Source organism: Pollachius pollachius, assembly GCF_949987615.1.
Source record: "Pollachius pollachius genome assembly, chromosome: 19".
Taxonomy (NCBI): domain Eukaryota; kingdom Metazoa; phylum Chordata; class Actinopteri; order Gadiformes; family Gadidae; genus Pollachius; species Pollachius pollachius.
Genome location: NC_136952.1, coordinates 11,357,968 through 11,370,090, shown reverse-complemented (window position 1 = coordinate 11,370,090; position 12,123 = coordinate 11,357,968). Strand labels below are relative to the sequence as shown.

Sequence of the window (12,123 nt, the reverse complement as noted above, 5' to 3'; positions counted from 1 at the left end):
TTTCTTCCTTCCCTATTTAGTTGGAAGGATGGTATATTGTAGAGCCAAGAGTAGGCTGGTCGGAACGAAGAATTGGTGTACTTCAACATGTCCTGGCAGTTGATGAAGGCCGTAAACTAGACAAGACGGTTCAGCCTTTAAGGTCTAGAGCCAAGACACTTGCAAGGCGTGTGGGTAGAACAAGCATATATGGAGCCATATAAGAGCGATTCAAACTCTGATCCAGCTTATCCCATTCAACTCTTCAAAACCAATACTCAACAAGATACTAAAAGGAGTAATACGCATGTCTGACATTCGTCACAATATAAAATCTGCTTTTCTTTTTACAATTCCAACCCCTACGCTTCATTAAATTAACATGCACCCCTTAGTTGCATCTCATGAGTCACTGTTTGGATTGGAGTGAAACCAATTATTGACTGTTTTGTTTGGCTTACAATGAGAATAGAAAAATCGTCTTACTTTGAAGAAAACAGTGAAAATCTGCTTTTTAAAGAAACTGTTTCATGCAAATCCATACAGGAAGGCCTTGTTGTCAAATTAAGCCACATTGTCAACACTACAGGTGAAACTACTACTTCCAATAAGGGGTTTTCATTGAAAGGCAATTGAACACAGGTCTGTGATCCGGAAATCTGATAAGGCATGGGCCAAAATATGCGAGCATACCGTACATAAACGACTCAACGTGCTATAACGTTAATCCAATTATATGCCATGATCCCATAACCAAATCAGAGGGGATTAGCATCCCCTCACCTGTGTATCATACCATGATGCGTTTAACAGCGACCCCTAGGGCAACCAAATTTGATGGCCTCACTTTTTTTTATTACACCGGCCAAACCTTCAAATACTGCAGTAAGCAGGTTAACCATTATTGATATGTGCTTGTTATTTCGATACAGACAACCAGTACGAGCTTGCAATGGCTGTATGGTGATGATGGCATCATTGTAAAAGGTTGGATGGGTGCTCGCGCAGATCAAGCAGGAGCTGTCGCCTGCCCGTCGACGTGCCCCGAAAAATACCGTTAACGCCCGAGAATATACTAACGACGAGATTTGAACCACAACCGCTTCCTACCCTTGCAGGTTGAAAAGAGCAACAGGATCCCCAACAGCTGCACCGGTTAGGTTAACTAGCTAGCTCTGCAAATTGGTAACTAGCTTAGCATAACTGACATCTAGACTTAAGAGACGGCGAACGAATCCCCCTTCGTCGCACAAAATATAAACAACACCGCACGGCTGTTGTGCTCGTAAATACACTATTGAAATAAGAGTGCAGTTTGTCGCGATAGTGATGAAAATCCAGCTAGCATATGTGCAACTGCCTAAATAGCCCCATGTTATTTCAGCTTTAGCTCTTAACGTTAGCAACATTACTGACATTAGCACCGCTGGTCAACTGCATTAGCTTTTCTTGCCTTACGCACTAGCCTTTTAGGTTTGCAACGGCATCCACATAAAACGGTAATCATGCGTCAGGTCAAGACTATCCATGCAATTTACGACAATAAAACAGACATGACACCGTGAGGCATTTAAATGGCATGCATGTGTCGTTACTCACCACAGGAATCACATATGAAGATCAGCTAGCGTGCTAGCTAGCTGGCTAAAGTGCTTCAGTGCGATTTTTTTCTTAGCTTTTTGAGGCATTCGTCGCGGCTACAAGATCAGCCACGCCTGAGCAGATACATCAAGTAAGTGGCGGATAGTGAACTAGACTACGTACAAGCTTAATCCTTTTTTGTAAATAAGTACTAGCGTTGTTATAATGTAAACCTAATGTGCAGAAGAATGTAAATTTCAAAGCGCTGTGAAGTCAGTCGGTTGACGATCGGCCATTTTGCTGCTCAGCATGAAGTGTCTCCAATCGGCAGCTCGTAGCAGCTGCGTGGACGGGCTCTGACTGGCTGTCCGCTGTCAGCAGGGATGCAAGAAAGGCGCTATTTTGACCTTCACTAACTTTTTTAAATCGCACTTAAATCAAACGCGTTGGCCGATTTATGCTTTTCCACATGATCCCGTCCGTTGCGTTCAATTATATTATTCATCAGAATTTCCAATTACATATTTTACCAGTTGCGATAGCTGCTGTACGGGAAGTGTATTATAAAAATCAAAGCATGCCACCAAAAAAGAGAGCCGCAAAGAAAAGAAAAGTGGAGGATTCATTGGATTCGGGGACAGAAGGAGAGAACTCGACACCAACAGTTGAGCCCGATGCGAAGAAACGGGCCGAGGGAAGTCAGACCAAACGGCAGAGCCATCCGAGTAATAAATACATCGGAGCGCACGTTGGCATACAAGGTAGGTTCACGGTGACGTCAGTCGTCATAAATAACTGACATTCATTTACAAATTTACATCGTTGTAGTGTCATCTACTCTGCCGATCCAGGCGGGATATGGAAATCGGTGGAAAGCTGCACAGAAATGGGGGGACATAGTTTCGCCCTGTTCCTGGGTTCCCAGCGGTCGTGGAAGAGGCCTGCTCTCGACCTGTCAGCGGCGGGGAGGTTCAAGGAGCTGTGCGTTCAACAGGGGTTCGACCCTGCGCACATTCTACCACACGGCTCTTACCTCATGAACTGTGGATCTCCCAAAGACGGTTTGTAGAAAATACAGCATAAAAAAACTAACCCTAAAAAGAAAAAAAGTATTTATTTCCGTCTGTATTATTAAACATATCGTATTATCCTATCATCTTACAATTTCCGTTAATATCTAAATTGAATGACTTCAGCCTGAACAAGGACAACAAGGATCATCTGTCCTAAGTAATATACATTAAAATTGACATCAAACTCCCTATAACCACGATGACTATAACCGGCTCATGCTGCCATCTCATCAATCAGTGTGATCCATTGTTCCTCCCAGATGTTTATGAGAAGAGCCAGGCCATGCTGGTGGATGAGCTGGGCCGCTGCAGGGCTCTGGGCCTCAGCCTCTACAACTTCCACCCCGGCTCCTCCCTGGGCACCATCACCATGGATCAGTGCATCCAGAGGATAGCTGGGGCCGTCGACCACGCCCACCGCCAGGTTCCTGCTGTGGTCACCGGTAGGCTGGTGTCACTTATATCCTCCGCTATATAATGTTTTCCCTCCAAAACTTCACAATCCAGCCAGTGGCCCAGTGTGGCCAATGCATCTATGCAAGCCAGTTCTCAGAAGAGCTCACAAACAGCATCGTCAGACAGACACTATACATCCCACCCAACAACAAAATTCACATTGATGATTGATTGAAGAAGTAGAATACATTTGTATTTGAATATAATACCTAGGTTTAATCCAAATTGGCATTTTATAATCACATTAAATCTCCCATCGAATGATTTGAAAGGGAGTATGAACTTGAATTGGCGAGTTAGTTCATGTGTATCAGGAGACGACATTGCTGCCATGAAGTTGCTGTTTATAAATTGAAGAGAGGCGTTAATCCATTGTGACAAAATGTGGTGATGTGGTCATTGAATATGAATCATCCATGATATAGATGCGTGTCATTATTAAGTAGGTGGATATTTGGCTCAAGGGGGTCCAGTTAATTATTTGATCCACCCCTCTAAATTCCTGTTCCCTCATCCTATGACCTTAGTGCTGGAGAACATGTGTGGCCAGGGTCACACGGTGGGGGGGCAGTTCTCTGAGCTGAGGAGCATCATAGAGCGGGTCCAGGACCAGAGCCGGGTGGGCGTCTGTCTGGACACCTGCCACGCCTTCGCAGCCGGTTCGTCAGTCTAATCCACGTGACACCTCCTTAAAATGGGATCTCTGCCTGTGTTAAGCACTCTGAATGACCTTTGTGTGTGTGTGTATAGAGCGCTCTATCAATGAATTTGCCTTGATGGATCTTTTGGCAGAATAAGTTATGAAATACTGGTACAAAAAGGGTACAGAAATACCCTGCATATCATTTGTAGCTTCCAAGTGAAGGTTAGAAACCAACTTTGTGGCTGTTAATTTCTTGATAATGATGAAATCTGTCGGACGTTCCAGGATACGACCTGGCGGCTGTGGGAGGAGTGTCGGCCATGTTGGACCAGTTTGACACAGAGGTGGGACTGCACTACCTCAGAGCCATCCACCTCAACGACTCCAAAGGTACACACGCACACACACACACACACACACACACACACACACACACACACACACACACACACACACAATTCCATCCTAAATGAGAGTTCTTTTTACCATTCGTCTATTTTCACATTTGCATCACCAACCAACCTCTCTATGTGTGTTTGGCCCAGGTAAGCTAGGCTGTCACCTGGACCGTCATGAAGACATCGGAAAGGGTCAGATAGGAATCTCAGCCTTCCGGGACATCGTCAACGAGCCCAGACTGGACAACATCCCTCTGATACTGGAGACGCCTGGACGGTGAGGGGACCTGCAGGGGGGAACTGCAGTTGATGTGGAAACAATGGATGGATTAGTAGCCGTCTCCTCCATCCTCTCTTATTCTGTGATTTTGAGAAGGAAATGAGCTTTTTTAGTATGCTATAGTCGCCATTTTTAGCATGCATCAGTATGCTTTTTTCCAGGTTTCGATTGCACTTTAACCTCTGACCTCTCTCCACAGGCCGGGGTTTGAGTTTGCCGAACAGATCAAGCTGCTCTACTCTCTCATTGAAAGCAAATAAAAGAAGAGCCCTGATATGGTTGTCGTCATAGGGACCATAAAGACTAAATGACCTCACAGGTGAAGGTGTTGATCTTTTCAGGACAGGTTATGAAAGTTCCCTAAAAATAGGTGTTTATGATTGTTAATAACCTAATCTGAAATGACAGAAAACGTTTAATTCATTATTTTTATTAGATATTTGTTAAACAACCACTTGGGGGCAGTAGATGAGCAGTAATGTGCATTTCCAGGCTCCCAGAACTATTCAATTTTATTGAAACCAGCGTTAATATCAATTGAAATGTTAAGACTTTTGTTGGGGCACCTGTAATGTTGTTGTCAAGATAATTCAATGACATTTGTTTATTTGCCTTGACTTAATGCGTTATCAGCACCAGCAAAAACAAAACACACACTACTCTGTAGGCACATCTGTTGAACACCAGCTAATTGTTTCAGCTGTTGACTCATGTGAAGACTTCACACAGACACACACAGACACAGGGACAGGGACATACATTAGCATGTAAGACCCACACATTAACATACACCAAAACCACACCAGAGGATGTATCACATTCAACCTCATGCCAGCATGAGGTTGAATTTGAATAAAGAACGCCGTAGTGACCAATGTGTTGCGTATGTAACTTCAGTGAAATGGCAGTAATGGACTACTGGCCCTGTAATTCCCTGTAATTGAAAGTGTGTTAGTGAAGTGAGTAGTGAATAGTAATAGCCTCATGCTGTGCCATTAATTTCCCTCTTTAAACATTTAAAGTCCTCAACAAAAAGGTGGTTCATGGTTGATTAGAGAGGAAGGAGAATCTCTGAATAGACTTGCTCACTCCAAGGATCCTAATTTGATATTGATTTAACAGCATCATGTCAGCACCGAAAGAGAAGATCTATTGGCTGACTGGATTCCCTTTTTGTAAATCTCCTGGTCTTCAGTCAAAACAATACAAAGTCCTAAAAACAAGACGAAACCATGTTTATCTCCAATTGCCTGCTTGGATTATGATTGAAAACACACCTAGCAAAATTAAAAAATATATTGTAAGTTAGACATGAAATTATTGCGTCAAAAATACATTAGCTCGTGGCAAAAGCCCCTTAAATGGTCATTAATAACGTCACGGAAGGATATAAATAAATGCATAGAGAATGTTACAAAAAAACACCACATCTTTCAGTTGGGGAGCTGAACAGAGACAGGAAGTTGAGGTGCCTGGCCCCAGAAAGTCTCTGCTCTCTGGCCCCTCCTACAGGAAATGCCTGTGGGCTCTGTAAAGATGCAACAAGCGCTCTGAGCAGTGCAGACCGGTGGTACTTAATGATTTATGAACTTTGGGGGGGTAATGCGGAAATTTAGAAGAGCTCTCAACAGGTCATACCTGTTATAAACACATTCTCACTCAAGGATTCTACAAATGAATAATGGGTTGGAAAATGTATTATTACAAAAGTTTAATTTGATCAATGTTTCAAGGGTTTGTGTTCACCTGAAAACCTTTTTTCGGAACCTTGTTCCAGCAGCTAACCAAAAGTAAACTAACAACAATAATATACAACAATGTATTTACAATAAAGTCATTAAGAGTTTCAAGACTCCAAATTCCAAGCTTGGGAATTACAGCAGAGAAACGAAATGGCGCATATAGATTTGAAGGAACTCTCCCAACACTGATCGGTTTCTTCAGAATAGTTGTATTTATTTTATTCTCTGTGGTTTCCTGGATTCTACGGAGAACAGTCTGGCCATTACAGTGTCAGGACCGAGGCTCGGGTTTCCACAAGGACGCCATACCATAGACTGCACCAAATATAAAGAACACATTCATCACAGGCAAAAGAGCTGCATTTGGCTTGTCCTGTCGCTTGAGTATAAATCACATTGTTGAGTTCTTGGATGTGCATCGTTAGAGCACAATACTGTGCGCCGCGCCGTTTTGTTTTTCATTCTTTATTCCCTTGCCAGTCTCTTGTGGGTTTTTGGGGGAGGCAATTATATAATCCAATATTCCTGAGAAACTAGTCCAATTCAAAGACTTTTGACTTGGACTAAAACACAAGTTTATATCCTTGTGTTTTAGTTTCTGTAATAACTTCTATAATAGGGTCTTAAGGGCGGTTTGGTTTTACAGTGTATCAATATATTGGCTTTGGTGGTTGAAATGAGGTTCTGCAGCTATACATGTGCTGCCCTGCTTCCTTACATCGTTTTTTTAAATCCATCCTTAAGTAGGTCACTGATGGCCGCTTTGGAATAAACCTGCAGTAGCTTGAGATGGACATTTAAAAAGTATTGATTCACAACCAAACTCATTCTCTGTTTCCTATGGTCTTCCTAACACACTCACATTTTCTAGTAACACACTCACATTTTTTTTCTATTAGTCTGTCTCTCTATCTCTGCCTCTCCCTGTCTCTGTGTAAGAAGTTTCAGCGGGGTTAATCATGATTGCTCCGGTAAATTACAAGCGCTTGTATCATGAGTGGGAATAAAGCTCAAAGACAGCCAGACAGGGGATAGACAAGAGAAGCCTTGCTTTAGTTATACTCCCAATAAATGAAAATGACTAAGAGAGAGAGAGGGAGCGATCGTCGAGGGGGAGTGTGTGTGTGTGTGTGTGTGTGTGTGTGTGTGTGTGTGTGTGTGTGTGTGTGTGTGTGTGTGTGTGTGTGTGTGTGTGTGTGTGAGAGAGGGGATTCCAAAAAGAAAGAAAGAAATAACTATTTTGGCTCCTCTGTTTCAATATGTCTTAAGTCTTTGGCACACACACACACACACCCACGCACACATGCTTATGCTCTTAAAACAGGCGCACACATACAATGACACGTGGAGGTAATGGTATACTATGTGACAGCAGGATGACTCCTATAAGGGATGGATACAGTCTTCCAGTGGGGAAATTTTAGTAATATCATGTCGTTGTATATTTTCCTATTTTTAGGCCACTGATTACAACATTGAACTTCTTATAGCTTGTTGACACAGGAACTGATTCATACGGCGTCAACGAGGGTGGGAAAGGCTGCCATGGAACAGTAAAACAAAGACGGGAATGGGGAAAGAGGCGATCAGTTCTATGAGCATTGTTTGACAAAAGTTAATAGTAATTCAAAACTAAATAAATGAAGAACCCACATCTTTGCTCTTTGTCAAATACTCAATGGTGATTCTATCGTTATTGCAAGAGGAGACATCTTACAATGTGGGGGAAAACAAGTGAGACTGGATATACTGTATATATAGTCATCCTTTAATGTTTGGATATCGTGTATTCTGCCCTATTTTGTGCTCCGTCTATAGTCAACAATAGTGCTGTGAGTGGTCAAGACTATAAACAGACGCTATTAAGGCAAATCAGTCAGTATGAAAAACGGCTCAGGATTTAAAACAATAGCAAAGAAAGTCCCCCTTTTTGCCGTGTAGGCAAAGGGTCTGGATCTGAATCCGGCTATAAAACTACAGATAGTCTATATAAGGAGACCTGCTACCGTACACCCTCTTTGCTTTGCACTTTTCTATGTCTCATTTGTTCCATTTGTGTAACCCCCTCTTCACATGCACGCGCACATGCACACACACACTCACACACAGTCCTCCGTACCTTGCTCTTGGCCCAGGGTAAAAAATGCTACCCGCTTTTGGCTGGGCTGAAGGCCACAAAGAGACAGGCAATCAAAGTAGAGATACATGGAAATAGAGAGTGAGAGAGAGAGAGAGAGAGAAAGAGTGTGAGTGTTGGTCAGAGAGAGGGGAAGAAGGAATGAGGGAATGCACTGAGAGAGTGAGAGAAAGAAAGAGACTGACGACAGAATGAGAAATGAATCGGAGAGAGAGAGAAACAATGACATGTAGAAAAAAACAAGGATGGAAATATGTAGAGAAATATGTTTTGTTTGCTGTTGCGGCGATTTTTCTTCTTTTCTGTTCTCTAGTCTCTTTGCCGTTTTCATACTTTTCTACACTCTTTTGTAGACCTTCACAGGACCAGAACTCCCCCAGACCTAAACAAACTCCTACCCAGGGTGTTGACGCCATGTTGTTTGAATGGCTATTATTATCATCTTTGACGTAAGCCCTGGCATCGCTCTAAATTCCATCTCTTCACAGTGTAAATAAATGAATATGTGCAATCTGCTGGACGCATTTATCCAGCGTGTCTTGAGCACCATTAGCACTTCTTAGTACGGATGGGTCCAGTGGGAATCAAACCTGTAACCCTGGTGTCGATGCTACCCGGTAAGCTATAGGACCGCGTCTGTTTCTGTGACCTTGTTCACCTTCTTGGCCGCCGCTCCCTGAGCCTTTGAAGAAAGAACAAACGTTGAAATGTGACCTGCGACCCTGAATTTGACTCGCGTGCTGAAACATACTCAAGGGTCAGATATGGTAGGTAACGTCCGCCTCTCCGCCACCACCACAGAAAAACATGGGCCGCTAACTACCGGCCTTTGCAGATCGCTAGAAACCATAAGTGTGTGCCAAAAACACTCCAGTGCCAGTTAAAACGCCTCGCCTCCACTGCGTTCTAAAAGGGGAGCCCTGCTCTTTAGACTGGCTCCTCTAAAGAGCAAGTGGCCACACGCTGAGCTATTTTGACACAGCAGAAGCTGGCGTCACAAACACACAAACGGACAGACACACGCACACTGCCATTTAGATGCCAGTGTGGCCAACATGTTAAACACTTACAATGAGATGGATAGATGCACACACACATATGCACACAAGCACGCATGCATGCATGCATGTGCATGCGCTCACACAAATACACACACAAGAGATGGATAGAGGCAGACATATATGGATGCATAGACACACACATGCACACACACACACACCTTTGGGCATAGTTTGTCGCCCACTTGTTGACCAAAATGAGGAGACATATGTGTCTGTAAATGAATGTAGTGCATGTGCTACTGTTGTGCATGACTGCTGTGTCTAGCGCACATTGGTCTGTCCCAGTGCAGGCACGGTAGGGGTGAGGGTTTGACCGTGTGCACGGCTTTAGGTCAGGCCAGACACTGAAACAGCACAAACCAGGGGTTAGGTCTTCCAGGTCAGTAGTCCCCACAAAGAAAATAGGTCACATGCACACGCACACATGCACACACGCACACACACACACACACACACAAACAAAAACATAAAAACACTTTCCTCACAAACACACACACATACACAGACACATTCTCTCACACACACACACGCACACACACACACACAACCTGACCCCTATGGTAGGGGTCTTGGACAACACCAGCTATTGGCTGAAACTAAGTACACACACGTTAGTGTTTGTGTAAGCCTCTCTGTTCTGTTGTCACATTCTGAGTTCCTCGGCTTACAGGAGAATCATGCTCACACACATACTAAGACAAACACAAACACACACACACACACACACACACAGCCATACTATAAAGACACATAGATCAGCACTACACACACACACGCAAAACACATGCACACACACATGCACACACACTCACAGCCATACTATAAAGACACACATAGATCAGCACCACACACACACACAAACACACAAACCACTGTTCTCACGTACAAGGAAACACACCAATCACACCTACACCTACACCACCAACATAGTCACCACAGCAAAAGAAATGAAAGGGATAGGCACGCTCTGAAAACCTCTCTCTCTCTCACACACACACACACACACACACACAAACACAGTGAGAGTCTCTGTTAGGATCCCTTGTTCCGGGGCTCCCGGGCCCGTCTGCATGTGGCAGGAGCCGGTCCCTGGAGAGGGAACATGAAAGCGCAAGGATGTTCCATGGCTTCAGAACCACCCGGAGAAGAGGATCTGGATATACATTCAAACTGACTCAGGTATGTGGCACAAGGACAAGGTTTTCCCCTGCTGGTGTGTGTGTTTGTGTGGGTCCAAATGTTTCAGTAGAGAGTCATGTCTCTACTTCTATCAAATGTTTTACGGGCACGCCCCCGTATTCATGTCGTATGTGTTTGTGTGTGTGTGTGTGCAGTGTTTGCGCACAAAAAGACAGATAGACCCGAGAGAATTTTTCACGCATGTCTATACATCTCTGGCGGTGTCAGTTGAAGTTCCTGTGTGCATGTGCACGTGTGTGTGTGTGTGTGTGTGGGTGTGCACAACCACTGGTCGGCGGTGTGTATTTCCTGTTTCAGCGTCTCGCGGACATACAGCCCCCCGTCTCACAATAGCCCATTGTCCTGTCCCCAAGACACGCTTCCTGACGGCTCAGAATTCACGGAAACATAACCTCACAAACACCACCGACCACACCCCTGATGCCCTCCAGAACCACCGGCACCTCCTCTATCCCCCCGACCAGCTCCCAGACCAAGACCCCCGGAGGAACCCCAAGTCCACCAGGGCGGTCATTGCTGTCAGGAAGCTAATCAGTGTTGCGCCACCTCTGTCTTCATCGACCCTGGGAGAAATTAAGAGCCTGATATGTGGTTGTGTGTGTGTGTTTGTGTGTGTGTGTGTGTGTGTGTGTGTGTGTGTGTATGTGTGTGTGTGTGTGTGTGTGTGTGTGTGTGTGTGAGGGTCCCCGAGTCTATGCGTGTATTTGTGAGCATAGTGCAAGTGGTTGTGCGTGTTTAAGTGTTCCTGTGCAACAGTGCATGCAGGTATGAGCCTGTTTGTGAGCATAGGGCATGTGCATGTGTACATTTGAGTTTGCGAGCATGGTGCATGTGAACGTGTTTGTTTAAGGGTTTTCTGAACTGTGCATGCACGTGTGTTCAAGTGCTTGAGAGCATAGCACATGCACCTGTGTGCTGTTGTTTGTGAGCAGAGCAAATGTGTTTGTGTTTACAGTGTATTAGTGTTTGGGAACATGGCTTGCATGACTTCACGTGTGTTGATGATGAGCAAAGTTCATGCATGTGTGTGTTGGCATGGTGCTGTGAATGACGCATTGAGTCATTGGTCTGGGGTCAAAGGTGAGTATGCATGGCATGTCTGCAGGTCCATGGGTGCGTGTCTGTGTGGGAAATCTTTAAGCAACACACAAGTACACAAATGTTTTTATTTCAGAGATTATAATTATTATAACTGTGATCTTACCTATTCTGTTCTCTTTTCTGTATCTTGCAGGAGAAAACCAGAACAACCGCAAGAGCTTAAACCTTGCATGACCTTCTGCAGGTCATGGAGGATATAAACAACCTTATCTTCTCAAAATATGTATTGGAGTTGCATAACTCCCCCACCCTATTCGCAGAATAACCTTAATGGAGTGAGGAAATAGCCCGACTATTTAATCTACTCTGGTAAGTGATAGCAAACATGATATTGAATGGCTCGCTGGCAGCAGGTCAGATAAGGACGTCATAAAACTACTTCCCTGAGAGAGGATTTTCAATGCAATTCAATTGTATTTGTATAGCCCTTAATCACAATTATAGTCTCAAAGGGCTTGACAGGCCATATATT

At 44.1% G+C, this 12,123-nt stretch overlaps 2 protein-coding genes across 3 annotated transcripts in view; one reads left to right on the top strand and one right to left on the bottom strand.

The window, feature by feature from the left end:
• The window catches only part of tnrc6ba (trinucleotide repeat containing adaptor 6Ba), a gene marked incomplete at its 5' end in the record, with an annotated part of 15,149 nt that extends 14,376 nt beyond the window's left edge, over positions 1 to 773 (bottom strand). Inside the window, 1 exon segment of the mRNA XM_079756831.1 lies at positions 763 to 773. Coding sequence (XP_079612957.1) covers positions 763 to 773 — 11 coding nt within the window.
• Positions 774 to 1,584: 811 nt separating this feature from the next.
• Positions 1,585 to 5,397, top strand: LOC307089863 (putative endonuclease 4). Of its 2 annotated transcripts, XM_079756329.1 has the most exons (7): positions 1,585 to 2,321; positions 2,412 to 2,621; positions 2,894 to 3,076; positions 3,617 to 3,748; positions 4,018 to 4,122; positions 4,278 to 4,407; positions 4,610 to 5,397. In XM_079756329.1, exons 1-7 carry the CDS (start codon positions 2,018 to 2,020, stop codon positions 4,668 to 4,670), a joined length of 1,125 nt encoding a protein of 374 aa, XP_079612455.1. In that variant the 5' UTR covers positions 1,585 to 2,017; the 3' UTR covers positions 4,671 to 5,397. The 2 variants fall into 2 exon arrangements, with proteins under 2 accessions (XP_079612455.1, XP_079612456.1); XM_079756330.1 differs by lacking the exon at positions 3,617 to 3,748.
• The last annotated feature ends 6,726 nt before the right edge of the window (positions 5,398 to 12,123 follow it).

What these genes read in the sequence shown, in the direction of transcription:
- LOC307089863 (XM_079756329.1), top strand. Translation starts at nt 2,018, where the DNA reads ATGCTTTTCCACATGATCCCGTCCGTTGCGTTCAATTATATTATTCAT. An exon ending in CTGTGGATCTCCCAAAGACG is followed by an intron (nt 2,622 to 2,893) that starts GTTTGTAGAAAA and finishes TGTTCCTCCCAG; the next exon opens with ATGTTTATGAGAAGAGCCAG. An exon ending in ATACTGGAGACGCCTGGACG is followed by an intron (nt 4,408 to 4,609) that starts GTGAGGGGACCT and finishes CTCTCTCCACAG; the next exon opens with GCCGGGGTTTGAGTTTGCCG.